The sequence below is a fragment of the Rhea pennata genome, chromosome 2, assembly GCF_028389875.1.
Source record: "Rhea pennata isolate bPtePen1 chromosome 2, bPtePen1.pri, whole genome shotgun sequence".
NCBI lineage: Eukaryota > Metazoa > Chordata > Aves > Rheiformes > Rheidae > Rhea > Rhea pennata.
Window position 1 is genome coordinate 5,241,606 of NC_084664.1, and position 25,788 is coordinate 5,267,393.

The 25,788-nt window shown below is 40.1% G+C and overlaps 1 protein-coding gene across 3 annotated transcripts in view; it reads left to right on the top strand.

The window, feature by feature from the left end:
- Positions 1-25,788, top strand: part of LOC134135955 (corticotropin-releasing factor receptor 2) — a 145,841-nt gene that overhangs the window by 77,373 nt on the left and 42,680 nt on the right. For 2 of the 3 annotated variants that reach the window (XM_062567643.1, XM_062567644.1), the window contains 3 exons: positions 1,500-1,585; positions 8,210-8,316; positions 23,235-23,352. In XM_062567643.1, the coding sequence (XP_062423627.1) occupies positions 1,500-1,585; positions 8,210-8,316; positions 23,235-23,352 (311 nt within the window). Of the gene's footprint in view, positions 1-1,499; positions 1,586-8,209; positions 8,317-10,455; positions 10,557-23,234; positions 23,353-25,788 lie in introns of those variants that run through there. The other variant, XM_062567645.1, reaches the window with a different exon arrangement.

The window sequence follows — 25,788 nt, forward strand, 5'->3', positions numbered from 1 at the left end:
ATTTTAGTAACAAGATTTCAAGTGCTAGCAAAGCCATTGGGCCTTCCGTGGGACCTTGTTACATTTTCCTGCTCCCTCGATGCCGATGATACAGAATAGGGCAAGGCACTCTGAATGTCTGATAATGAGAAACTTCAGAGGGTTTTCACTCAGTGTTTGAGAGTCAACTAGTGTGTATCCAAAGGAATAGTTAGATGCCTTTGTCCTTGCGGTTTGCAACAGATCACAGGAGCCTTTTCCCACTGGTGAGTGCTTGTTTGGGGTTGTGCTGAGGCTCTTCAACCTTGGAGGGAAGAGCCCATGCTCCCGTGGAAAGAACTAAATTGCTCATTTACTGCTGACAGGATTTTCAAGTTACCATTCTTCTGAAAAGATTACAATGAGGAGGGAAGACGCAGTGCAGAAGCCAGAGGCACTGTGGCCTGATAGAGTTGAACTAGCACTGAATGACCATGGCAAAGGCCCAATGAGAAATTGGATAAAGGGCAACAAGAATGGTTGATTATGCAGCTGCTTGTCCTTTGGGAATCCTTTTGAGTTTCCTTTTTTATTTTAATATTATAGTCTCTGAGACATAGTTCAAAATGCGCATGGGGAAAAAAAAAAACAAAAAAAAATTGCTTTTAGCGGTGGAAGAAGGTAACTTGTACAGCAAAATAGTTTCCTCTCTGAGTGTCCTGTGATGAAAAGGAGTGCTTACCAGAAACTGAACCTCCCTGTGACATTGCTGCACGTGGTTCTCAGAGCTTTTCAGGATGGCATTGAAACTGGACTTGAAATCTCTCAGCTTCAGTGAATTAATCCCTCATTTTCACTCACATCATGGGAGAAATGGGGCCTTAGGAAGGGCTTCCCCAGCCTTCCTGCCCCAGGAGTGGGGAAATGTAGTTAGCTTGTTCCTGTTTCAGGTTCTTCCTGTGGCTAACTAGGACACCCTGGGAGCCAATGTTAAGGTTTTGTGGGCCAGCCTTCCCTGACTTGTGAGAAAAGGTATTTGAGTCTGATTCAGTTTTTCAACTCTGAAGAGTGCAGAGGTTTTATTATTGCCTAGGAAGACTCTGGAAAATGAGTATCTCCAGGAAAATGTCTGGAGTTTACAATGAAATAGAGGGAAGAGAGCAGAGTAATAACTTTACCATTCTGCCAGATTGGGCACTAAAGACCTCTGCCCATTTCTGAATTCATCATTTAATTGCTTTTCAGAAGATCATACTTACATTAAGATTTATCTTGTGATGCCCTTCTCAAACCTGTATGAAGCCATTATCAACATATATATTGGGAAAACATTTATCTCAATATGTGTGTATTTGCTTTAGTTCTCCTCTTCTCTCCTTGGCAGGCTGTTCTAGTTTTCAGTCATCACAGAGGTGGGATAGGTTGTTTTGCCTTGTGAATAAGCTGGTTTGTTAACCCTTTCTTAAATCTATGAATTTCCTAGTCTTTTTAAAGTTCGGTATAGACTGTTCATTTCTCTCTTTTATTTTGGTCCCTATCAGGAAATGCCTACAGAGAATGCCTGGGCAATGGGACGTGGGCTTCCAAGATAAACTATTCTCAGTGTGAGCCTATTCTGGATGACAAGGTCTGTATTTTCCACTTTATTCTTCTCAATGTCATTTTTCAGCATACGTGGATGTAAAGCTAAGCTTAAGTTAACATAATAATTTGGGACATCTGAGCTGTATTTCATTTTTATTTCCGCAACAAATGCTCCCTGTAAGTTCAGGCAACCTCCCTATCTCCTCTTTGTATTTCTTCTTCACCATGTTTTATAGAAAGGAAAGGATCCTTTATTACACTGTTCCTGATGATATATGTGTATGCAGATCCTTCCTAGTTTTGTGTAGAGCCTATAGCTGCTACAGTAAATGTTAGTAGTAATAACAATGAGACCAAAAGCTTCCTTGGGACAGAAATAAAAGCTCTCACCAGTTGATTCCACTCTGTACCTACCAATTCTAAAGTCTCGTCAACAGCTGGCCTTCCGAGAACTCAGTGTAATTTCATCTTTAGCAAACAGGTAAAGGGGCAGCAGCAGAAAAATACGTAAAAGCAGGCATGGGTCTCAGCTGTCTTTAAAAAGATTGTGCCAGCCCTGCATTGTATAGGAGTTTACAGAATTAAATTATCATATAGGGCTAAGCTCCTTCATAAAGGCTGCAAGTAATTATGTGAAGTTCTTTTCTTCTCAGGTTGCTCGCCTTTTCTCAGATGCATCTTAGACATTCACTGTCACACAGTTGAAACGTTCAGGTTTTTTAGGCCGTGTTTCTGTCTTTTACCCTTTCTCCTATTCTGAGTGCTACAATGGGACATAAAAAGTACATAGGCTTTGTACTGTCTCTCTGACAGGAGTGACTTTCCCTCTGAGATTCAGGGTAGTGCCCAGCAGTTCAGGCCTATTTATGTTTTAGGTTTTTTCCCATTCTTTCTGTTGTTGGAGTTGTGCCAGCTCCATTGCGAACAGAGAGGAGGAAGAAAAAATCTGGCCTACTTACAGTTCCTTGCTGAGTAAATCAGGATTTAGGTCTCAGGAACTATCTGGAATAGAGCTGCACCCAGAAATGTCATGATGTGTTTTGGCTGTGTCTCAGCATCCATCCCATAAGGACTCACATTGTTGCTGAATGTGGGCTTTGACGAATGAATGAGAGAAGAGATAACTACACACCAGCTGCTGAGAAGTGCCCACTTTTACCCACTGACTAGGCCGTTTGGTGGTAGCTTCCCCCTCAATTGCTAGAGGCTTCTAGAAAGGAAGAAGAATAGAAAGGAAGAAGAAATGGGCCACTACATGACTGCAGCCCAGAGGGGGTGATGCACATTCAAGGTGTTCCAGTCTGATGGGGTGGCTCCCATGGCAGTTTTAGCTGATCTGCTGATCTAAGTTGGGACCACCCCAGTTCAGCCCCTCCTTACATTTCCTTCCTGCTGAAAATGAAAATGAAAAACTTTTTTTTTTTTTTTTTTTCCTGGTAGGTCAATTTTCAGTTAACTTGGTTCCCTGAACCATCTTACTGCATTATTGCAGGAGTGCTAGGGCCAACACAAGCAAGGGGACTGAAAATGTGTCCATGGTTGAGGGGGTCATCAGAGTATGGTAGCTCTGAGTGAGATGGGTTTACACTTCCGTGAAATCACCCTCTTAACAGTGAGCAAGAGAGAGTGTGTGTAGCAGCTGGAAGGGGCATGGGGTACAGAGCGGAGCAAAGTTTGAAAGCTTTGATTTGGGTTAGGCTGGTAACTTGACCTGATAGAGCCCCACCAGCTCAGGAAAATGCTACTGTATTTTAATGGTGCTCATTATCTTTTTGTCTGCATGACTTCAGCAGTTGCTATCTCTGCACAGACAAACAAATTTTATTTTAAGGGATTTGGAGAAGTGTTGTAACTAGAGGACAGGATTATTTCCTTTGCTCTGTTTTTATTTTTAAAAACTTTGTAGCTATAGTAATAGCTTAAAACTTCTTAAACAGCATTTTCCTTAAACAGGAAAGTGCAAATGTTCCTCCCCACATACAAGTATCCTTGTTTGCAAAAGCTTAAAAATTAATTTGGTAGTTCTTTAAAGATTTGTGTCAAGCTCTACATATATTAACATTCGTGAATATTTTTGAAATCTCTACATAATGTTCCATGTTACAGATAAACGCTCAGGTTACTTTGTGATCTCAAAAAAAAAAAAAAAAAAAAAAAACCCTCATTCTCCCATGAATTTCCATAATCCTCCATTTTGATTAAAGGTGAGATGCAAGCAGACATGTGGGTCTGTTGTTACTTATTGATAGATCCCAGCAGATGCCATGCACCAGCTCCATTCAGCTGCTTTCTGTGTTTTATGTTTGTTTTTAATGCAGAAGACAATACAGTTTTCAAGTTTAGCTACTTACAGCCTGAGTGCTAAGGAAGTACATGGTTTAACTTCAAATGCAGTGGTACATACATGAGCATGGGAACAGGAGTTTTCAAGGCCAACCCAGGGCCAATTGCTGCATTCTTTACGAGAGAGTGTTGGTAACATAACAGGGGAAATCACAGTTTTTTATGAGCTGTGGATCAGTTCTTGCCCTACAAATAGCTATGTAGTTTAGTTTGTGTCCCCATGGGTCTGGCAGATGTGACACAGGGCTTCTGGGAGAACTGTGTCATTCTGTAGCAGCAATTTGACATCATTCACTGTAGGAACCACAGTGTTTCCTGAATGTATGATGTCCCTTAATTCAATTCCTGAATGAATGTCCCTCAAGGGATACATCTGTGTGTGCACATCTGTTTCCAGCCCTTGGTTCAGAAGTTGGTTAAGATGCTTGTTAGATACCCAAATGTGGGTGTCTTAATCTTGGATGGAATCCCACGTTCTGCATGGTAGTTTAGCTCCTACTCCAGGCACAGGAGTCAGGCACAAAAGTCTTTTTACTGGATGGCATGATGTGTATTAAATGAAAAGCTTCCACTCAGCCTACAAGTGTTTATTTCAAAGAGACCTTCACTGCGTCTAGCACAAATCTATGCTCTTGTTAGAAGACAAATGCATGTCAGGCAGCTAAGAATATATCTCAGCCTCCGTAAAGTGCTATAAGTTAAAAACTTTGGGTTTGCCTTTGTGGCCTATGGCAGCTGAATGTGAATTTGGCTGTGCTACTGTTTTGAGGTAGCTTGAAGCTGCGTAGTGAAGTTAACACCATACTGGGCCTAAGTTAATGTATCCTGCTCAGAAATACAGTCGTATTAGCCACAGTTACACAGCTTCCAGCTAGCTCAGAACAGGAAAACAGTGAACTCATAGGGAGATGAGAGAGCTGCCACTTGCAAGCAAATGCACAAGGAAATACTGCCTCCTCCCTCAGCTTGGAGGCAGTGAAAGTGTGCTTTGACCTTTCATCAGCTTGTATGGTGCTTGTTTGAGGAAAGATTCACCTTGGCTGATTCTAAAATGTCTAAAAGTTACACATTTAATCCAAACTAGTTATCCAATTTTCCTCTGTAGTCAAGAGAAGGATGTAGAGGCCTCTTCAAGGAGTGATTTGTCACTATCCTGAACATTTTACAAGAAGTGGACTATCCTTGCACAGTGCTTGTCTCCTTTCCCTGGCTGCCAAGGAGCCACAGACAGTCAACTTTGCCCAATCACTGAAATTCTAGGAAGTTTGTTAGGTGAGATGGTAGCCTTATTTGGGGTATCAGGAAAGGGAGGAGAAAGAAGGAAGGCTTTCCAAGAAAGGAGAAGTAGCAAAAGCCAAAGATGGCCAGTTTTTATTGGGGCAGCACCTTGGATAACAAAGGTGCTTCCCAGCAGCTTCCAATAGTCTTTGGAGAGGAGATAAGGTATCTCCAGCTGGACTGGTGATGAGGAAGAAGAAGAAACCTAAACTGGGTCTGAACAGAGAATAGAGCACAGAGTCTCATAGGGAGCTCAGGAAGACATGTGCTGTTAACCTTGGAAGCACCTGTTAGAGGGAGAACAATCCTTGTTATTTTGAGAGGGACAGTAATCAGCTGATCCTAAACTCAAGTCATTAGCTGCTTTGATTTGGACAGTTGAGGAGTCACATCTTAGCTAAAAGAAAGAAAAAGTTGCCCTGGAAAGAATGGCTTCTACAGTAGCCTGAAGTCTGGCTGTAAGGAATACAGTGTGCCTTAGTGTACAAAGCTGGTACAGATAAAGACAAGAGGCTCCTCTTCCTCAGTTTACCTAGTAGAAGCTGACTGGAAGATCACGCTTCACTGCCTGATATAGCATGACTGACATGGATAATATGTGACATGGAGGAATATTCTGATAATGGTAAATATTGTGATCTGGAAAACACAGCTAGGAGAACATCCTGAGCATCTCCTCTAGCTCCTTTCTAATGTAAAGACCTCCTCCTCATCCATGAGTACGACTTGAATTTTCACTGTAGTGGAGTGAAACATCTTCCTTCTGGGTAGCAGTAGAAGGTTGTTACCTCTTAAATATATCTGCCTTCAAGAGACACACAGAACAGCGTTATGCAAGTATTTTACATGAACTGAGCTTTGGCCAACACATAACTGATTCTGGGCATGTGTTTTTTTCAGCCCTAGAGGTGTTTTCTCCAATTCTACCAGAGCTGCAAATTGCATATAAACTGGTGGGAAGCTATCGTGTCAGCTCAGTTTTTTATAGACATTGAGGCAGTGTGTGTTTGTATGATCTTTGAATTTGCTTTCAGGAAACGTTGTTAGTGTCAGCAACAGAAAAAAGGTTGTGCCTGTTCTTCCTTCACTTCTAGTACTTCAAAGAGGAGCTTGATTATACTTTTTTCCAATTAATTTTCTTCTCTTCTGAACTGTAACCTCTTAAAACTTGAGTGAAATGGAAATAATGGTTAGGAGCCAAAGCAGCGAGCTGAAGGGTCAGATTCAAAGAGCTGGCTTCTTGGCTGGCAGAAACATTGTCATCTTCTTTTGGAAGATTTCTAGCATCACACCAACACTTAAGTAGGAAAGAAGATAACCAAGCCAGTGTTCTGGGACGTTAGCTGAATAGCACAACATTGCATGACAGGTAGGCACTTCATTTCAAGTTATAAGAGTGTGTATTCCTCCTCTTTTAGTGACCTGATGACTTTAGAATAAGTAAAGTTCAGTGACTTGTTTTCTGATTTTCTTCAAGGCTATTCAGAAATGGGCCTGTGCAGAGGGAATTTTATTTTCAGGGATTTTATAATAGACATAAGAACTATATATGTGGAGTTCTGTCCAGAAATGGTAATTGCTCCATGGGCTGAAGATATAGGCAAATTTAATTATGAAAATGATTCCCAAAGGGCTCATTCACTCTCTAGCAAAGTGCTGGAAAATGCTAGCTTCATGTAACGATGGAGCAGATACTAACTACATCTGCTAGTTGTAGTATCATCCTAACGTTTATTCACTGACAGTTTTCTTTGACTGAAATAAAACTTTAAGGGAAATTTTTACAAAAAAGAAACAAAGGAAATTCAACCCAAATTAGAAAGTTAAAACATTTGCATGATTTTGGTTTTCTATTTTTTGTCATAGGGAGGGGATTTCGGTAGTTATTTTTCAAAAAGCTTTCTTTTTTTTTTAATTTTCTCTTTATATCTTTTCTCTTCTGAGGGAGGAGAACATCCCAAAGTAGGAGAAAGATCTTTTTAACCTGAAAAGAAACAAATACCTAACTCAGAAAAAAATCTATTTTCAGAGGACTTAGTTCTTTAAGCAGAAAACCTCTGTCACTTTTTAAACAGCTTCACTATTTATTTTTATACTTCTTGCTCTCCACCAGGCAAAGAAAGGAGCTGCTTCTGTTTTTCTGTAGCCCGCAACAGCCCACAAAAGAAGAATCTTCCATGTACTTCTGGCAAATAAGTCAATTAGGCTGAGGTCTTACAAACCCAGGTCAAATTTTGACCACATCACTAAATTCACTAATTTAGGTGGGAGCACTTTTGTGCTTTGTTCTTTGTTGGCAGGATCGAGGACCTACTAAAAATCCCCTCAGCATCCTAGGAGGTAGACACCAATATAAGTTTCACCACATACTTGGGTCACTCTGGTCTTTCAGGCTTTCTTAGAACTGAGGGACTCTACTAGATTCTAGCTCTTGCAGTCTGCACTGGTTCTGGCCTTAAATGGAAAGATAAGGATCTTGGTTTGCACAGAAAGTACCTTAGAGAAAATACTGCCCCTATAGAAGGGGCCTGTTATTTATTCTTACTGACAACTGATTTATTTTCATATGAAGAGCAATCTATTTGAATATTAAAGTAGCATACCCTGGCTCATTAAGACCATCTAGACTCCTAACAAAGATGTGTTTTGCATCATATTGAGACTGTGAAAAGATCTCAAAAAGATCTCTTGTGTCTTTGGTAGCCTTGTTACCTTTGTCTACAAAGTTTTAAAATAGAATAATGAAGAAAGTAACAAATCATGAGGAAACTTCAGTGAAAAGAAAAAAATAATCAGTAAGGAAAAAAACCTTTTCTGTGGAAGTCTGTATGTAATTGTGGACAAATTCCAAACTGAAATGAAACCAAACATGCACTTCTGCCTGTGTCCAGCATGCTTGGCTAAAACATAAGCATCAGCCCTGAGGTTATTATATCATTTTAAAGTCAAGAAAAGTAATTACTGTTTCCTAAACTGATTAACTGTTCCTTAATGTCAGTGCTCACAGAGTCATGCTGATTTAATCATGTTATCTCTTTACCTCCAGAGGAAGTATGCGCTCCATTACAAGATTGCTCTCATCATAAACTACCTGGGCCACTGTATATCAGTAGGGGCTCTTATAGTTGCCTTTATGCTTTTCTTGTGCTTGAGGTGAGTAATCTGTTTGTATGCTTCTAACTTGGTTGGGTGTGTGACACTTATTATCGGGTTGCTCAAGCCTGTTAACAATGCTGTCCAGATTGTGTATGGCCTTGAAAAATGATCATGGCATTTATGCTCCCAAGCATATATACAATTTCATTGATGGATGCTGTGGATGAGCTCTAGTGATGGCTTCTGCACTTAGGACCCAGAGCTTATTTGTATTCAGGAAGAAAAATGTGCATGATTTATTGATGCAATAAAAACCCTGTGAGCACATAGAGAGCTTCATTAAGGGAAGTTGGGATTTGAGTGTGTTGAGTTTCAAGTTTTGAGGGCAAGTTTTCTTTTTTCTATGTCTGTGCATAATAACACAAGACATTTTGCATTCCCTGACAGATAAAGGCCAGATCTAGACCCAGGGAGGTAGAATGTAATCTTTCCACTGTGCTTTCACTTAACTCCAAATCTTGTCCCATTAAAGAACTAAGAAGTTTGTTTAAGTAAAGATTAAGTGAGTAAGAGCTTTGTCTCCACCAGTAGTCATGAGATGAAGGATGCAAGTCATTGAAACTACATAGAAACTCCTCTCTTTCCTGGTTCAGTGGTAGAGAAGGGAGTTTTTGTGTCAGGTCATATGGTATCACAGTGAAAACAAAGCTTGGGAAGAAGATAGGACTGCAGCGGGGAAAGAAAGGACAGACGAGAAAGACACTGAGTGAAAGTTAATAGGCATCCCTCACTATCATATGTTTTATACTTATGTCTGGAGGCTCAATCACAGGATTATTTTTTAATAATAATGGCTTGGTCAGGGTATTTCTGTATTATTTGTGCTACCTTGTGTAGGAACATTGAGCTTGAACTTGGACTCAAATGCACAACATGCTCTGGAACAATTATTCTTGAGACAAATGTTGTAATTATAGCAGAGCAGAAAGAGGTTGAGGCTGGCCCATAGGATTGCAACATGATGCTAGACAATGGTTTCAGAAAAAGAATTACTACTTTCCTAAAATGGAACAACGCTGTAAAGGCTTGTGTTAAGTTTTTCGCTTGAGCAGACCTGACGAGAGCATCTTTCTTATCAATAACAGGAATTTTCTTTCATTCCAGCATTTCTAAGTGGAATAATCTACACTAATAAGGGGGAAAAAAGAAACTTGGAATGTTAAGTGGGAACATTTCAGATCTGTGATTTTAACTTCTAGGTTCTACCTTTTTAATGTGCATATAATGCTAATTTCTGTAATGCTTGGAGCCTTGAATTAATTTGCACTGAATAAAGAATACAAATTATTCATCGTAACTATATTCCCTTCTTTGATGCTGAATCTTTTAGAAATGCTAAAGTAAATAAAGCAGAAACAATTAGATAATATGGTATAAATGTATCCATCTTTTAACATTCAAGCAGCTTATTTAATCTCTTTTAAATTGTTTTTCTGATGTATAAACTCTGACTTCAAGGTTTAGGTTTTGCAGTCAATTTCAGCATTAAAAATGACTGCAGCATTTAGATATGGCCCTCCACTGGCCCTGAATTAAGATACTCCGTTTTCAAGATGAACACTGCACCACACAGAGCAAATTTGGTTTCCTGAAATAACTGTCCAGCCAGCATAAGCCAGCATGAGCTACTATAGAGTTACACATCTTTGTCACGTGCAAGGTGTCCCAAAAGCAAATCAATTCTGATCATTTGAGTCCTGTTGTTTGGGGCTTTTCTTTCTGTTTTAGTCTGGATGGAAAAGGGCATCTAGTACTTGTGTGAAGCGGGGCAATTTAGATAATTCCAGGCTAAAAGAGCAGTAGAAGACCCAGAAGGCTAGATTTAATATTTGTGTATCCACTCTACCCACAGTGGAAATCTCTGGAAAGCTCTTTATTCCTGCCCCACCAACCTATCTCACTCCACGGTGTGTATTCAGGGTGAGGATAGAAAGAAGACCTTGAAGAAGGCTCAAGATACACAGTCACTCCCTATTTCTCACCCCTCATCTGCCTGATTTTCCTTTGCTCTGTCAATGCAGATGGAGGAGGAATAAAGGAATAGACTGAAGCACATCTGCTGCATTGGAACATAGCTTTGAGGAAGTCTGAGGAATCTCTCACACTGGTGGTTTTAAGAGAAAGTTAAATATCTGGCCAGCATGGCAAAGAGAATGTTGCTTTGGTGATGGGCTAGTGAGAAGGATGATCTGCTCTTGGAGATGAGCCTCACCATTACTTTTGCTGTCCCAGTCCAGGTACCTATTGCATCAATGGACAGTTTAAATTCTCAGTTCTATTGGGGTGGGAAGGGGAAGAACTAGATGTATTCTCAATTCTTCTGAATGTCCTATGTCATCTTGTTGTCAGTTCCCATCTCCCTCAGTTCCTTATGCACCTCTCTATCCTTCATTCATAACACTCCCGCAACTGCAATAGAAATGTTCTGATGTCTTAAACCCTAAAAAATCTTGGACTAAAAGATATTTTGAGGGGCAGAAAGCTCACATGTAGCAGCAAGCAATGAAACCATCTGCCAACTGTATTTCTGTGTTGCCAGGAGACCTCAGCAGATTTGGGAAGGTAAGAGAACTGAGTTGAGAATTCGCTTCTACTTCTAAAAATTCTCCTGTTCTGTGCCTTATGATCCAGTCCTTCCTTGGCTGTGGAAGGGAAAATAAGCCAGTAAACTTGCATTCAGCACTTAAAGAAAAAAAAGTGAAGTCCAACTTGCAGGGAAGGACTTAATTTTCCTTGGCACACGGAATGGTAATGATTCACAAGGGGCTAAGTCAAGGATGGTCCTCAAGATCTAAGTGTAGGTGGTCTTAGAAGTGTGAAAGCCTCGCTATTTTTACAAGGCAAGACACAAGAAACGACAACAAAAACAAAAGTGCTGAAATGGAAAAGTAAAGAATTTTTTGCATATACTAGGTGTCTAACACAGAACTGGGAGAGATTTGCTCAGTGCATTTCACATGGCATTGGTATAATACATCTGCACTGCTGTGAAACTCACAGGCTGTGTGTTCTCATTAATAATAAAGATTTAATTCATCCCTCAGGTGCATACAGGCATTTCCTGCTGACATGGCTCTTACTCTCCCACACAATCACATTTTGATTTCTGATAAAGCAGAAATTTTCCATAGGAGGAACCTTGCTAACAGTAATATCATTCAAGCTAAAGAAAGGAAAAAGAAAAAAATAAAAACAGAAAAAATAAAAACATTCCTTTTGAATGGTACTTTCCTTTGCTGTTGCTCAGTATGCAGATTGCTGTGCCTCGGCTTTTTTTTCCTTGTTAGTGTGCTGTTATATCAGCCTCTGAGGCAGAATGTGATTCCTTTGTAAAACTCCTGCTTTGTGTGATGCCAGCAGTGACCTAACTAGATTCAATCAGCAGATGTTTTATTTGTGCAGTAGTGGCTGAAGCAAAGGCATCAACTAAAGGAAGACAGGTGTTTGTTCTGGGAAACATCTAAGACCCCTCCGAAATTCTGGCTAAAAGGCAGATAGGCTGAGCACTGAAAATAAGAAGTCCTTTTGCACAGATTGCTGGGTAAACGCAGATCAGAAGAACTACACAAATGTTTTCTCATGGCATCTTTTGTCACTAGTATGGTGGTAATGAAGGCAAATGAGGACTTGAGGGAAACTTTACTTTCCTGTTTCCCCTCCATTAATCTCTTCCTATTTCCTCTTTAAAATAGCTGATATTTCTCATGGGCCTGAGGAATTGTGCCCTTTCCTTCTACTAATAAAAGCTATATTGCCTAAATCCCAGCTATTTTTTTTCTTCCAAAGAATGATTTATTTTTTTCTTGAAAGAACTGAAAGAACATTTTCACTTTTTTTTTTTTTTTTTTTTTAACCAGCTCCCAGGTTTTAGGAGTGCGAGATCCCATTATCCTCTATCCTTCCTTGTTTCAGACTCCTCTGAACTGCCTCTTGATCTTCAGTCTTGTGTGCATTTAGTGAGACAGCTGCTGCAGGTCTCTATTAGTAAGGATGAAAGAGTTTGATTAAATGCTTTGTAGAAACCTGTCAGAAGAAATGTAGAGCATCCATGCAGAGCAGGTTTCATAGAGTAGAGTGATATGACATCTATCAGAGCCAATGCTGGGTATTGGGAATATATCAAGGGGATAGATGAGCTGCACAATTAGTATGGAGTTGCACTTAAAAGTGATGTGATATCTGATGCGATCAGAGCAGAGCAGGTTACAAATCTAATTCACAGTCATCCTGTACATATCTTTCTATTATGGAGCACAGAAAATAAGAGTCAATCTCAGGACACAAAGTCAAGTAAATGAATTAATGAATTAATTTGCATGTTAGTGCTCCATTTTCTTTCTCAGCTTCTGGCTTTCCACTTAGTCTTGTTAAAGTCTGTTCCGTCTGACAGTTAGCACAGCAGGGTCTTAAAAAATGATTCAGGCACATGACATGTTTAAAACTTTACTATGAATACTGTTAATGGCACAGCGTGTGTTTAGTGGATGGTAATGGCTGTTGGTGTGGAGACAGAGCTCTGTCCATGGTACGGTTCCCAACGGCAAGACAGGAATGAACATGAATGGAGCTCTGTAAATAAGCACACGTTCAGTGAGATGCTAAGCGGCTGTCTTTGAGAACAAAACATCTGAAGTGTTTGTACTGCTTGAAAGCATCTGAAGTGTCCTGACTCAGTGACTAAAATAAAGAATAGCAACACATTTCTTGTTGACTAGCCTTAGGCCAATGTCTTTGCTTACTGCTGTCTTTACTCACTTCCCTCTCGTCTCATATCTTTATCACTTGCTCTTTAGTCTAGACTTTCCGCCTTTGTACAGAGCCTAGCACAGAAAGCACAGATGGAAGCAGAACCCTCATGAACTCCTGGAGTAATACCACTATTACACACTATTAAGAGTGTGCCCAGAAAGCTGTATCCTTAGATATGGCAGGTTTCATCTGAAACAGTGATACTGTAGCCTTGAAATATTAAGGTTGGCAAGGAGTATGATTGCTGCCTATAAATACGTCACTATTGGATAAACTTTGGTAAGAGAAACACTACTTACAGTCAAGGACAACATTCGTGCAAAAAGAAAAAGGTACGGACACATTATGAATAGACCCTTGAGTGGATATTAGAGAATGATTTCTAATGAGCAGAGAAGCAAGGTTCTGGAGCAAATGTAATGGAGGAAAACTTGACTTGGAGTTTTAGACTAGAGTTTCAGGAATTTATGAAGGACTGTGTGACTCAGTGACTTCTTTGTGGCTGGTCTTTGAAGGCTTATGATTCCTTCTTCCATCCCGTGCTTGATGTTATGATCCTAATGGTGTATTTCTGTCATTGCTGAGGTTTTAGCCACAAGGGTTTGTCTTTGGAGACAGACACTAACTTATTTAAATTCAGGTAACAGAACTGCTCCATGCAGGATTAAATCTGTGTTAATTAACAAGATAAAACACATTTGTGCTCTATTCTGCCTTTGTTGTTGATGATGAATAAATGTATTTGGGGCAATTCTTGCAAATTTTTGAAAGTCTCTGAGGAATAAAGAAAATAGAGTTTTGTCTTTAGAGTTTTTGTTGTCTGTCTAAGATATGTATTTTGTTCGGAAGCCCAACAAAGGGGGGCTTTTTTTTTCAAAAAAGAGCCTGCCCTGAGGCATCTCTGGACAGGTGAATCAGAATAGGTATTTTCAAGCCTGGATATTTAGAGCTGTCTGCTAGAAATGCGCATTTAGGTGTCTAGCACCCAGCCATCCTCTCTTCTGCCTAATCTAAATGATGAATACTGCTATATCTTACTACTGTGTCAAGTAAAACCCAAGAGATGTGGAAAATCCCTGATTTGTATCATCCTTAAATAGGGTATGTATACTTTTTCTGGCATCTGGACTGTAGGAGGTGCCCAGCTTGAACCACAGTGGAACGTTTCCAGCTGGGCAGTGATCACCATGAAGCTGATAACAGCAACGGGAGGCACGGAAAGGAATGGGGGTTGGCTTCCACCTTGCAGAAGTTTATATTGGTACAAATTTGGTGTTATATGAGGAGGAGGAAGAGGGATAAGAAGAATGAGGGTGAGGATGGAGGGAAGCTTCTTCCTTGTTTGTAGCTTGGTGCAAAGCAGGTTCCTGTAGGCACTTTAGCTGGGGAAATTTAGAAACATAGGAATGAATGTTTGGACAGCTGAAGAAGCACCCAGGTTATAAATAATCTTATATGTTCTTCCCTGAATTCCTTGCCAAATATGCCAAAATGATGAAATATTCCACACTGTATTTTGGTAGAATTGAGGTCAAGGAGAGTGTTAACAGCAATATCATTGTCATTGGCTTTCCCTGTTTGTTTTATCCACACAATATCTGCAAAGGATGATAATTTAACAAACAATTGTTAATTATATTATAAGCATAAAAGCCCATAAACCTTGAATTCCCTAGCTGATCTTTTAAACTGTTTTTCTTTCAGATCTTTTTTTATATAATCCCACAGGAATATAATAAATGAGGACATGTACACTCATATATTCCCCAAACAGCAGCAGCCAGATCAGCCTCCATCAGTTCCCAGTCTCTGGCTTCTGAAGTCCTAACTTTAATTTGGTCAATCCACTAGTGGTGGTTCCCCTTCGTAGCAAACATTCACCTTTCCACAGTCTGGACTTACAGCTACAGCCTATGTCAACAGGACAATGTCTTAGATAAATTTCAGAGGGAGGTAGCCACTTACTGTGTCCCTGCTACTCGAAAGGTAGTTTGTTACTGGGGACTGCCTCAGACCTAGGCTGCAAGTAAGCTCCCGTTAGAAAGATACTCCACAGCCGCATTTACAGTTTGGCTCAATATGATTGACAGCAACGTCCATTGAGAAAGATCGATTAGAGCATATTCCTAAAGCTCCTTCAACCAGCTAAACCACGAGCATGTGTTGAACTAAACGGAGCCTATATTTGTAACTTGGTTGTTCAGTTGGTCCCTGTGAAAATATACCGAGAAAATTTCTCCAGCAGAAGAGCAATAAAGAGCCGTATTCTCAGATGGCAGTAGCCATGATTAGGTTTCAGTTAGCTCATATCTAACCATGCAATTCTCAGGAGCAATGTCTCTCTTTGTACACTGGCTAGGACAAGGGCACAAGCTGATGCCCTGTCCTGTGGTTATCCATACTGTTTATTGTCAGCACACTCCCAGGCAGACTGTGACCTGTGCTGGCTAGCACTCTCCCAGACAGTATCTGCAATTCTCAAAGTCTCGGTTTTCCAACAGAATGTATGCTGTGGCCGTTGGGAAGAGAGGTTAGGTGTACAGATGCAAGCTATTTAACTCCAGCTGCCACAAGGAAAAGGCTCTGCCTTCTATTATTCACTACTAGAAATATAGCTCAGAGGTTAAAATAATTTATGTGTAGACACATCACAATTGTGATTTCTTTTATTCAACTCTCATTTATTCTACTCACTACTTTTGTTACTGGGCACACAGATATTGCCTGCTACACGCCTCTTAGCACCTCCACCATTGCCCTCAGCTCAACTTATGCTCATCTTGGGAATCTAAAAACTATCCTGTGCTTTCTGTGCCTTCCTATCTCTGCCAGGGCCTAACTGCTAATCTTGAAAATCAAAAAGGAGAGACCAAGGGGCAGAGACGAGTGCATGTGAACATTGAGTGCCGTTGGGACAATGGGAAGCAATTCAATTGATCAGTCATGCACTAAATAAGCTTTGCCTGGGAATTTCCTTTCATAGTTTCCATTAAGGGTGTAAAAGAGTCTTTATTTTTTAGTGACGCCAATCTTTTCAATTTTAAGTTATTCATTTTCCCTTTTATTCTTCCTAATCATTTCTTGTTTCAGCTTTGCTACTTTTACAGCTGTTTTAGAAGTTAGCTTTCTGCATTTCTTCCACTATCTAAGGTTGATTATAGAGAAGACTGAGACAGAATTACTTCAGCAATGTGCAGGGAAAGGACAACACACAATAATCAAAAGTTTCAGAAAGGAAAATTCCAGATGGACATAAGTAAGAAAATTTTCACCATAATTATGGTCAAGCATTATAGCAGGATCCTAGAGAATGTGCTGAATCTATGTCTTTAGAGACTTAACAGAACAAGTTCCTGGCTATTTGATCTATTTTCATGTTGACCTTGCTCTGAGAAGGATCTTAGATTAGACCACTAAGAGTTCCTTCTAACCTAAATTATTTTATTATTTACCCAAACACCAGAGTTCTTTAGCTCTTTTTTTGTTTGTTTTTTCTTTTTTTTAGCAATCATGTAAGGAAAAAAATTGCAGTGAAGACTTTCAATTTAAGTCACTAACAGTAAAACTGTAATAACAGGAAACACAGTAAAGCAAAGTAAAAGGATTCCTTGCTTTCATACTCCCATCTCAGTGGTAGCTCTCAGAAGACTTTGCAAGAGAATTGTACAATCCTTCTTGCCTCTAAATAGAGTCTTTCAGTGCAGTTGGTTTCTGTGTCTACTATTTGCTTTTGGGCAGGTCTCTACAAAACCTAATGTTTCCTGTTACTGTCCTCCTCATCACAAAACAGGCCCAGCCCTATTTTTCTTCCTTGATCAGGGGTATTCAGTTTGGGATAGGTGAGAAAGGCTGGAATTACTATTTCCCTGATGCTGAAAAGTAAAGTGACTTAAGTTAAGGTCACCCAAGAGCAGAGTTGAGAATAAAACAGACTTATTGTGCAGTATGGGATCTTGCAGCTCATCCTGCCTCTCCACTCCCTCAGCAAATCAATGGTCATGTACCAAACAGGAGACTTACCCTTCTGGCTGCAGCAACATTTTACTACTAGGCAGCACATTGCTAGAACTTTTGCTCTTATAAGAAATCTCTTGTTCTGACCCATCTGGCCTGGAAGGTGAGGTTGTCCTGGAAGACTTAGGATCCCTGTGCTGCTGATCTGTACGGTTAAATGCCAGTGCAGACAAGTCCCTGTCTGTTGGATGACTAGATGCTCCTCTTCCTCAGGTAGCTGGATGTTGGTCATGGGTGTTGGGATGCCAGTAATTTCAAAGGGTTGCCGTGAGTCTGTTTGCATCTCCCTGTCATGAGCAGCAAGTATAGTCTCTCTCAAGCAGAGACAATACTTCTGTTTGCTTTGGGCTAACTCTGATTCCTCCATAGGAAAAGAAATCTACCTATCCATTGCTCAATCACATGCTTTGGACGTGTCCCTTAGGGCCAGTTAACACATCACAGTCTGCAGAGGGCTGTTTTTGACCCCTGTTCACAGTGCTACACAGCCATACGGTGCCAGGGACAAACACTGGTGACAATGAATGCGGTCAGTCCAGTCTTGCTCTGGAGTTTTCCTGTCTGTGTAGTTTTTTTCTGCAGCTTTTCAACCCTGGAAAATGTCAGTGCTTTAAACCTTTGTGGCCAAAGCAAGCAGAATCCCTTGTATCCTGAAATTAAAAGTTGGCTTGAATGCAAGAGAAGTAAGTTTTGGAAAAGGCTTAGTGAGCCTGAGTTTGTTTTGAGGTTCTAAGTACATCCTAAACACTGGCAGAAGTAGCTGCTTCTCCTCTTCACCTGAGCATTCTGCCCCCACCTCCTATAGAAGTCATTTTTCTAAGCTTTTTTTTGCCCTCTTGGAAGTTCCTCTTGCCTTTCATGTGGGAATATTTATATTCTCCTAGGCAACTGCCACCAAGAAATTCATTTCCTTGCCAGCCTCCCCAGCTGTTTTTCCCATCCGTGAGCATTAGGAGTACCAGAATACAGGCATTGATGGGTGAACATCATGCAGGGGAAACCATGAAGACCTCAGGGGAGGCCTCCATGTGTATGATAGCAAATAGGCCTTAACAGGCACACAGCCTGGGAAATAGTTTGCAGTTAGGTATTCTTCCCACTCTGTGCCATTTATGGCTTGTCCATGAGCTTTGCCTCTCCTAGAGAAGACTGAAGGGGAAACATATATGTTTTTAAGATATTATCTAAACCTGCCCTTCGTGCTTGTTCAGCAGTTATGGAATGGGAAGGATTCCATGAAAGTGCTCTCAGATTTCTCCTGCAAGCTGTTTTCAGACAGGCAGTGGAACGGAAGTCTTAACTGAACATCATTATTAATGGAATCCTACATGAATTAATAGAAGGTTTCCAAGCTCCTTTAATAAAGTTATTATTTGCAATTAATTCCATGAAGATGATTCTACTGATTCAGCTAGCTTTTGACCGTGCTGGCACATTATTAAGTTTGCTAATGTTAATTATTTATGTCATACTTTGAATCAGAAAATAATGGCTCTGCACATCCCACAGGAAAAATAACACTGTATGGATGGAGAAGAAAAAAACATGAGTCAACAGGAAGGCTATTTTGAGTTTTATCAGTGCTATTTTAGAAACGCTTTTATAGATATCCACTCCTGAATCAGTGAGGCCACTTGTACAGAAAGAATCAATTGTGTTTCATGCTTTTTCAGGCTTCAGCATTTCCCAAATCAAAAGTATGAATTTTCTAAATCTCTGCTTTCTATATGTATTCATACAATTGAGATCATTTCACTGAATTAATTAGCACAGGTTCCTTTCTCTTCCAATAGGCAGAAACTCTTCCTGCCCACCTCTGACACAGGCTACAGTCACTTGTGGGAGAATTTTGCTTTCTTTTCATTTGCAGCTGTTGTTGCTAACATGGAAGTACAGTTATGACATACCATGTAACAAGCAACTCAGGGTGCCAGTGGTATGGTATCAACTCAGAGAATGATATTTAGGCTTGAAATATGGTCTGTTTTTCAAGTCAAATAAAGAGATCATTATATGTAATTTCCCACCATTCACCTGTTTTTTCGTTTACTAATTAGTAGAACTAACAAGAGGTACATTTGCTTTTATCTTAATTGCTTCTTTGTGTCTAGCATTCTGCTGTAGAGCTGAAGCTAATGCCTCTTACGGGGCTCTGTGTGTGTGTGTGTGTGGTGAGCGGGAGGCATTCATTCCCAGATCATGGACTCTTCTCTCAGCCAGGATCCCTCTGGAAATCTTTCTTATACTAGATAATGATAATAAGGTCCACTGGCAATGGCTGTAAACAGAAACAGCTTTCTCAGGTGGCCAGAAGGAGATCTTTCCCTTGTTGTATCCGTTGATTTTGCTGCACTCCTCAGCTGTCATGCCCCTAAGCCTCCACACGCTATATTAACCTTGTTGTTTCTCCCTTCCCAGTATGAATCTGACATAGTTATTTCTATACTTTTCTTGCCTTTGGCTATGAATTGCATTACCACTACTGTGATTTTTGTGCTAGTACTAGTTAGGATACAGACACAAACAAAAACCATGTGCTCTGGGCTATCTACAAACAAACAAAAAAAAAAAAAACCCTCTTTGGGGTCTCTAGTTGTGACTTCTACTAAATGAAAAGGAAAAGAAAAAAGAAGAAAAAGAAGGAAAGAAAAACAAAATGTTAAAACCATTCTGCGCCTGGGGTCACCTCAGTGCCTGAACCACTCAGAAACCGCAGCACTTTCAAAGGTGTGTCTCTCAGCCTGACTGTACTGCTGTTTCCAGTAAGATACTAACTATTCCTAACACCAGAAGAGTAATGGCCCAGACATCACAAAAGCACTTGCTTCATCTCACCTGTTTGTACTGCTTCACCAAAGCAGAAATGTGGCAGGGAATGTGGCTAGGGAGAGGCTGCAGCTAGGAAAGCAAAAGGTTTGCTTTGCAGCCTTTTCTACCTTTCTCCGTTAGCCCCAAAGACATGAAAGTCTTTAGCAGGTCAAAGCATCTCCTTATCAGCTGTGTCATACATGGAGTGTCTCAAAAGGGGAGTGAGGACATGGTGCTGAGCTGCTAATACCTAAAGTATTTTTATTTTCCAATAAGCCTATACTTTAGGCTTTTCCTAAAGGTAGTGGAGTATGGGAGCCAGCTGCTCATATTTCAAGTCCAAAACTTCATTTGACAAGCCTTCAGGCCTCATCTCCATAAATTCCAGCTGCTGGCCACATGTAGGCTTGCACTTAATTTTAACACCAGGAACACATCTTCCCTCAGCACAACATGGCTTTTCCAAACAGAGGAAGGAGTCTTGATTGTCATAATTCTCTGAAGAGCCTGGAAGTTCCCAACAAAAACAGACCTTCTTGCTCTTGGTGCCAGTCATTACTAAAACATGGCCTCTGTCCCAGGCAACTTGCAATCCAAAAAAAGCCAATAGCTAAATGCAGACAGATGGACAAAAAAGAGAAAACAGTGAACAGAGAAGTAGTAAGGAGAGCAGAGATCATGAGGCCAATAGATGCTGAGGTTGTCTTTATATTCCAAGACACAGAAAAGAATATGATTTTGAAGGCTAGAATCCTAATGCAGGGAAAAGCTATTCTTAGGGGTGGAACCAAAAGGCCTACAACTATTGGTTTGATTCTCTTTACATCTCTGGCTAGTCTAATGTCCTGCTCTGTATCTTGTGAGGGTCAAATTTTATTTGCTGGTAGATTTAATGATATTCTGGAGTGTGCAATGATTGAACTGTATCTGAAAGATGTAGCAAGGATTATTTTTTTCCCACTGTTTTATTTCTCTTTCTCTAGAATTAGGTTGCAAAGTGTTCTGGATCTGTTTTGTTGTTAAAGCTCTCAAAAGCAATTAATTTCATGCCAGCAGCTCTAAAGGTTGTCTTGAATTTCCTCAGTTTCTAGTGCTTTGCCTCCTTCTTTCCTCAAAAGCAGTATTTCAAACTCCTTCCTTAACCTGTTTATCCTTGACCAGAAATGAGTGAACAAAATATCTAGATGAACAACAGCCAGCTGCAGGACATTTCTGTGCAGAATAATCAACAGAAAACAGATCTCAACGGCATATTTTAAAGCCTGTCAGAGCCAGATGAGTTCCTGGGGCAATTCATTTCATTTCAGCATGAATGTCAGTAGGTGCTGGCTGTCTAGTTTCTTGGAAATCCTAACCATGAACCTTTTGTTAGAAGTGAAGATCTCAGAGTGCGCCGTTTCTCTGACAGGTTCCCTGGGAGCACAGCTTACACTGAGAATAATGCCCTTTGGTTTTGTAGCCTATATAAAAGCGAATGGATCTGAGCAGCTGGAGAAGTGTTTTCAAATTGTCTCCAGTTGTGAGTCATCGAGGCTCTGAAAACCAAATACAGATTTCATACCTGTAGCCTGAGTTGTTAAACTCAGAATCTGTTTTGACATTGACTTAGTAGGATTATACCTCTAAGCATCTTTCTGTAATCTTCAGTATCTCATATGTGGGAGGTTTTCTATTTGTTTCTTGCTGGATTACAACAAAATCTTGGAGAGATTTGTAAGGCTGAAGGAGATAAACAGAGTTTTTCTGGCTCTAAGACTGAGTAATCAGATACTGGGAAAAGGGCAGTGAGAGTTTTGTGGTAACAAACTAGTGTTTGTCATCAAGAAAGATGGTTTGTTTATCATACAAAAAAACCCTGACACAATAGCAAAGTTGGTCACTGTATTGTGGCTTCTCTTTTTAAAGAATCTTTTTGTTACTGGGATCAACAACGGTCAGTCACAGCTGAGCAGATTTGAAACCACCACGTTCTGTGTTTCTCCCGTATTATCTGGCAGCTTCCTTTGCAAGCAGGGACACTGATATGCCAAACGCAGAACCCTGACCTAATGATCCCAAGAAACACGCTGGCTGTTTGGACCTATTGAAGTAATTTTACTCCTGGGGTGTTTTATGTTTAGCTGGGAAAAGATCATTTAATTGAACATTCTGTAACTGTGAAACTGTGACTTGGCTCTCGCCTTCCTTTACCATTCCACAAAGAATGAGAAGATAAATGATCTTGTCTTGGATGATTGAATCTTTAATGAATAACTTACTGTCTAGCTTCAGTGCTGCTTCTAGTTGCTAGCACCAGCACCACGCACCAGCTGTCTCCTGGAGCCATTTTGAGCAGCCAGCAGTGTTCAAGATGTCCTCTCTTCTGTTTTACAGCCCCAAAACACTGTAGAATGGGTGCTCATACTTTACATTGCATTCCAGATGAGGGTTCTGGAAGAAGAAAGAACATGCACAAATACATTCTTGCGAAGGAGAATAAGCAGCTCTTCTCCTTTATTTAAGACAGTATAGTGCAGCAAACCAAAAGCTGTTTTGGAAACGAGGCAGCCCCTGCTCTCTTATTGCATTAATGGGTCAGAGAACGTTTGAATTTCATACAGCCCAGCTTGTCTGAGTCATTAGAGGGAGAGAATCACCAAATGCAAAGAGTTCCATTTTCTGTGGCTCCAAAGTGGACATTTGTCACCAAACCTCCTTCTGTGAACAGTGCAACAGACTTCCCTGCAGCCTTGTTGTTTTGAGACTTAGAAATTCTAGTTGACATTACAATAGATGTGGTAGGGGTGAGAGGCAACCAGTCAATGATAGCCAGGGACAAAATGACCATTTGCATTTTGGGAAGTTTCCATTAGCTCCCATTTCACTATCTTGAATTAATTTTGTCAACGGGAACTCAAGTTAGCTAAACAAATTGCTGTGCTTGGCTTTGTTATGCTGCATGGTTTCTAAAAGAAAGGTATTTGACAAAGAGAAGAAACACATATTTTGGCATCCCTCTGCAGCTGTTTTATGTTTACATCATCTGTTTGGATTATAACTGCATTGCAGAGGCCAAGTTTTGGCACTGTCACTTGCTGTGCCACTAGCTGTACCCTTAAAACTAGAGAATGGGACTCAAACTTGCTATGTTTCCCAGTAAAGAAGAGAGCAATAAACCACTACATAGAGTGTTATTGCTGTCCCATTGGACAGCAGAATCTCCTGTTCCACAGTGTATGGGAATAATGGATGGGGATAAACCATGAGGATTTTTTCAAGTGAACAGGTTAGCTTGTTTAGTTTATATACTCATTCATGTGTGTATATGTATTCATTGTGTGACTTAAATGCATTCCCCTGTTTAGGAGTATCAGATGCCTGCGGAATATTATTCACTGGAACTTGATCACCACGTTCATCCTGAGGAATTTGATGTGGTTTCTGCTTCAAATGATTGATCATAACATACATGAGAGCAATGAAGTAAGTTCCTGGGGACAGCATGCAGTTTGCAGGTGGGTGGGGGGTGCTGAATTTGTTCAACTGATAAAAATATTGCAAAGGGCACCTGTCCACATGCCCAGGGCAACTGTGATGTGACTTCAAAAAGATGGAAAAATGTGCTAAATTTTCATTTCTTTCCTCATTACGGAATATCAACATTCTGTTGTTTAACATTGAAATCCCCATACCCTTGCTCAAGTATTCTCTCTTATCTTCATTGACTATAGATACTTTCCAAATTCATATACTCTGAGTCACAGTACAGTGTGAGACACTACATTTAGTGGTTCTTGAACATTTTTGTCAGAGTTTCTTGTTGTAATGAGGATTCATGCGGGATAAGCATTTACTTCAGAGAGAGCATGTATTGATTTGGCTGCCCAGACTCTGAGTCAGCTTTTTTGTCTAATGCCAGCAGGCACCTTGGTCGCTGGAGTCAGTGGGATTCTAAAGACAATGAGAAATAGCCCTGAAACACCTCTGAAAATGCCACTGAAATGATTTCAGTTCCTTTTTTGCTCTGTGATTTTTTTTAATTCCACTTTTCTGCTAATCACTTCTTATAGTGCTGGCCCTGAGGATGAAGTGAGTTGGGTTGCATCCATCAGCAGCTTCCTGTCATGGAAAGGGATAGTTCACTCCTCTAGGGCCATAAACACTTCACTCCATCTCCTGCTGCTTTTCTTGGACTAGCTCTGGTCCTTCTCTTAACCCCTTGAAGAGGACTGAACCCTTGGAGACTGAACTCACTGAACTAGGGGAAAACTAATCTAGCCAAAAAAAAAAAAAAAAAAAAAAAAAAAAAAAAAAAAAAGGAAGAGTTTTCTGTTGGCATAGTGAGCTAAATCAGCTTTCTAAAGTGTGATTAAGATTTAGAGCTAATTCAAGGGAGAGGATAGACCCACACAGTAAAACAATTGAAGGGCCAAAGTGAGCAAAGAGCGTGCCATCTTCTTTGCATGGCACTGAGCACTCTTGAGAAATTCTGCACATCACCATACTCCCATTTCACTTGTTCTCCATTTCTCCATGCTGTTTTGTGTTCATTCAAATAACTCCCAATTGACATGCTGATTTGAATGAGGGTGATTGAGTCAGGCCTTATGTAAGTATTGTAATGGACTTCTGTTTGAGTGACCCAATAATACAAGTGGATTAAAAGTATCACTTACTTTTTCTCCAGGTTTCTACATTTTCCTGGGGAATAAATCTTCTTGATTTATTGAAGTGGCATATTATACTTCTTATGATAAAATATTCTCCTTTTAGGGCTCCCCCCCTCCAGGGCTTCCTCCATCATCAAGAAGAACTTGCCACTGTGCTGCAAACAGGCATGCATGCACTCACACGCACCCTTCATACCCTTTTCATGCACCCTTTTCTCTTGTGGCTGCAGAGTATGAGCTGGAATCATAGCTGATGTCAGTCAGTGTGGCTCCACTCATGGAAGAATTAGTCCTGTAGATATGGAAAACTACCTCAAGAGTCTGGAGAGCTATTCATTTTAATGTCTACTGGCTATTCATCATCCTTGGTTAATTATTCAAATGTCAGATTTGGCAACTTTGATCCCATAGTTTTTAGAAACAGACAGAAAAATTGTCAGTAGTTAAATAAAAAGAATATTAAGATTCTAAGATTTTTAAGACACCTATGCATCATTTTGTATTATTATTCAAGCAGATGATCCTTAAGAAGGAATAGCTATTACTCCTATTAATTCACTGGTTGCTTTGTCTATGTTGTTGACATTTTCAAGCTATAAAAGATGGAGGTATGTGAGCTTTATTATTGACAGTTGTATGCTGCTTGGTTTACTGTGATGACAATACTGTAAATCTTGATACAGGATTTTTCACTTATTTAAGCAAAATAAGCTGGAGTTAGGCATTTAAATGCTTTTGAAATGTGGCCACAGAGCACTAAAGAAAATGTTCAAATATAAGGATAGCTGCTCTCGTGCCTCACTTTCCCTGTGTTAATCTGTTCTCTGTAGAACACTGAAGTCTTTTGGGGAAGGTGTTTTTACAAGCTTGATGATAAGTTTATTGATATTCTTACTGTGGTGTAAATCCAAATGAAAATGACACCACTAAAATCAATGGATGAAGCATCATATATGCCAGTTTATGATATGATCTCTTCTGTACTGATTAGTGGAGATTACATAATGCAGATACAGAAGCATCAAGGACTCAGCATGGAAATATTTTGCATGCAGTTACAGTGCTTATGTTAATAAAACAGGAAGAGGGAATTGCTGAAGATACCTACAGCCTAATGATGGATACTATATGGGGATCAGGTATCCTTGGTCAAATAAATGAAGTGGTAAAAATTAATGAGTTCTGTTAATAGGTTTTACTATTCAATAATAATAAAAAATCCACAATTCCTCAAGGAATTCTTTACAGT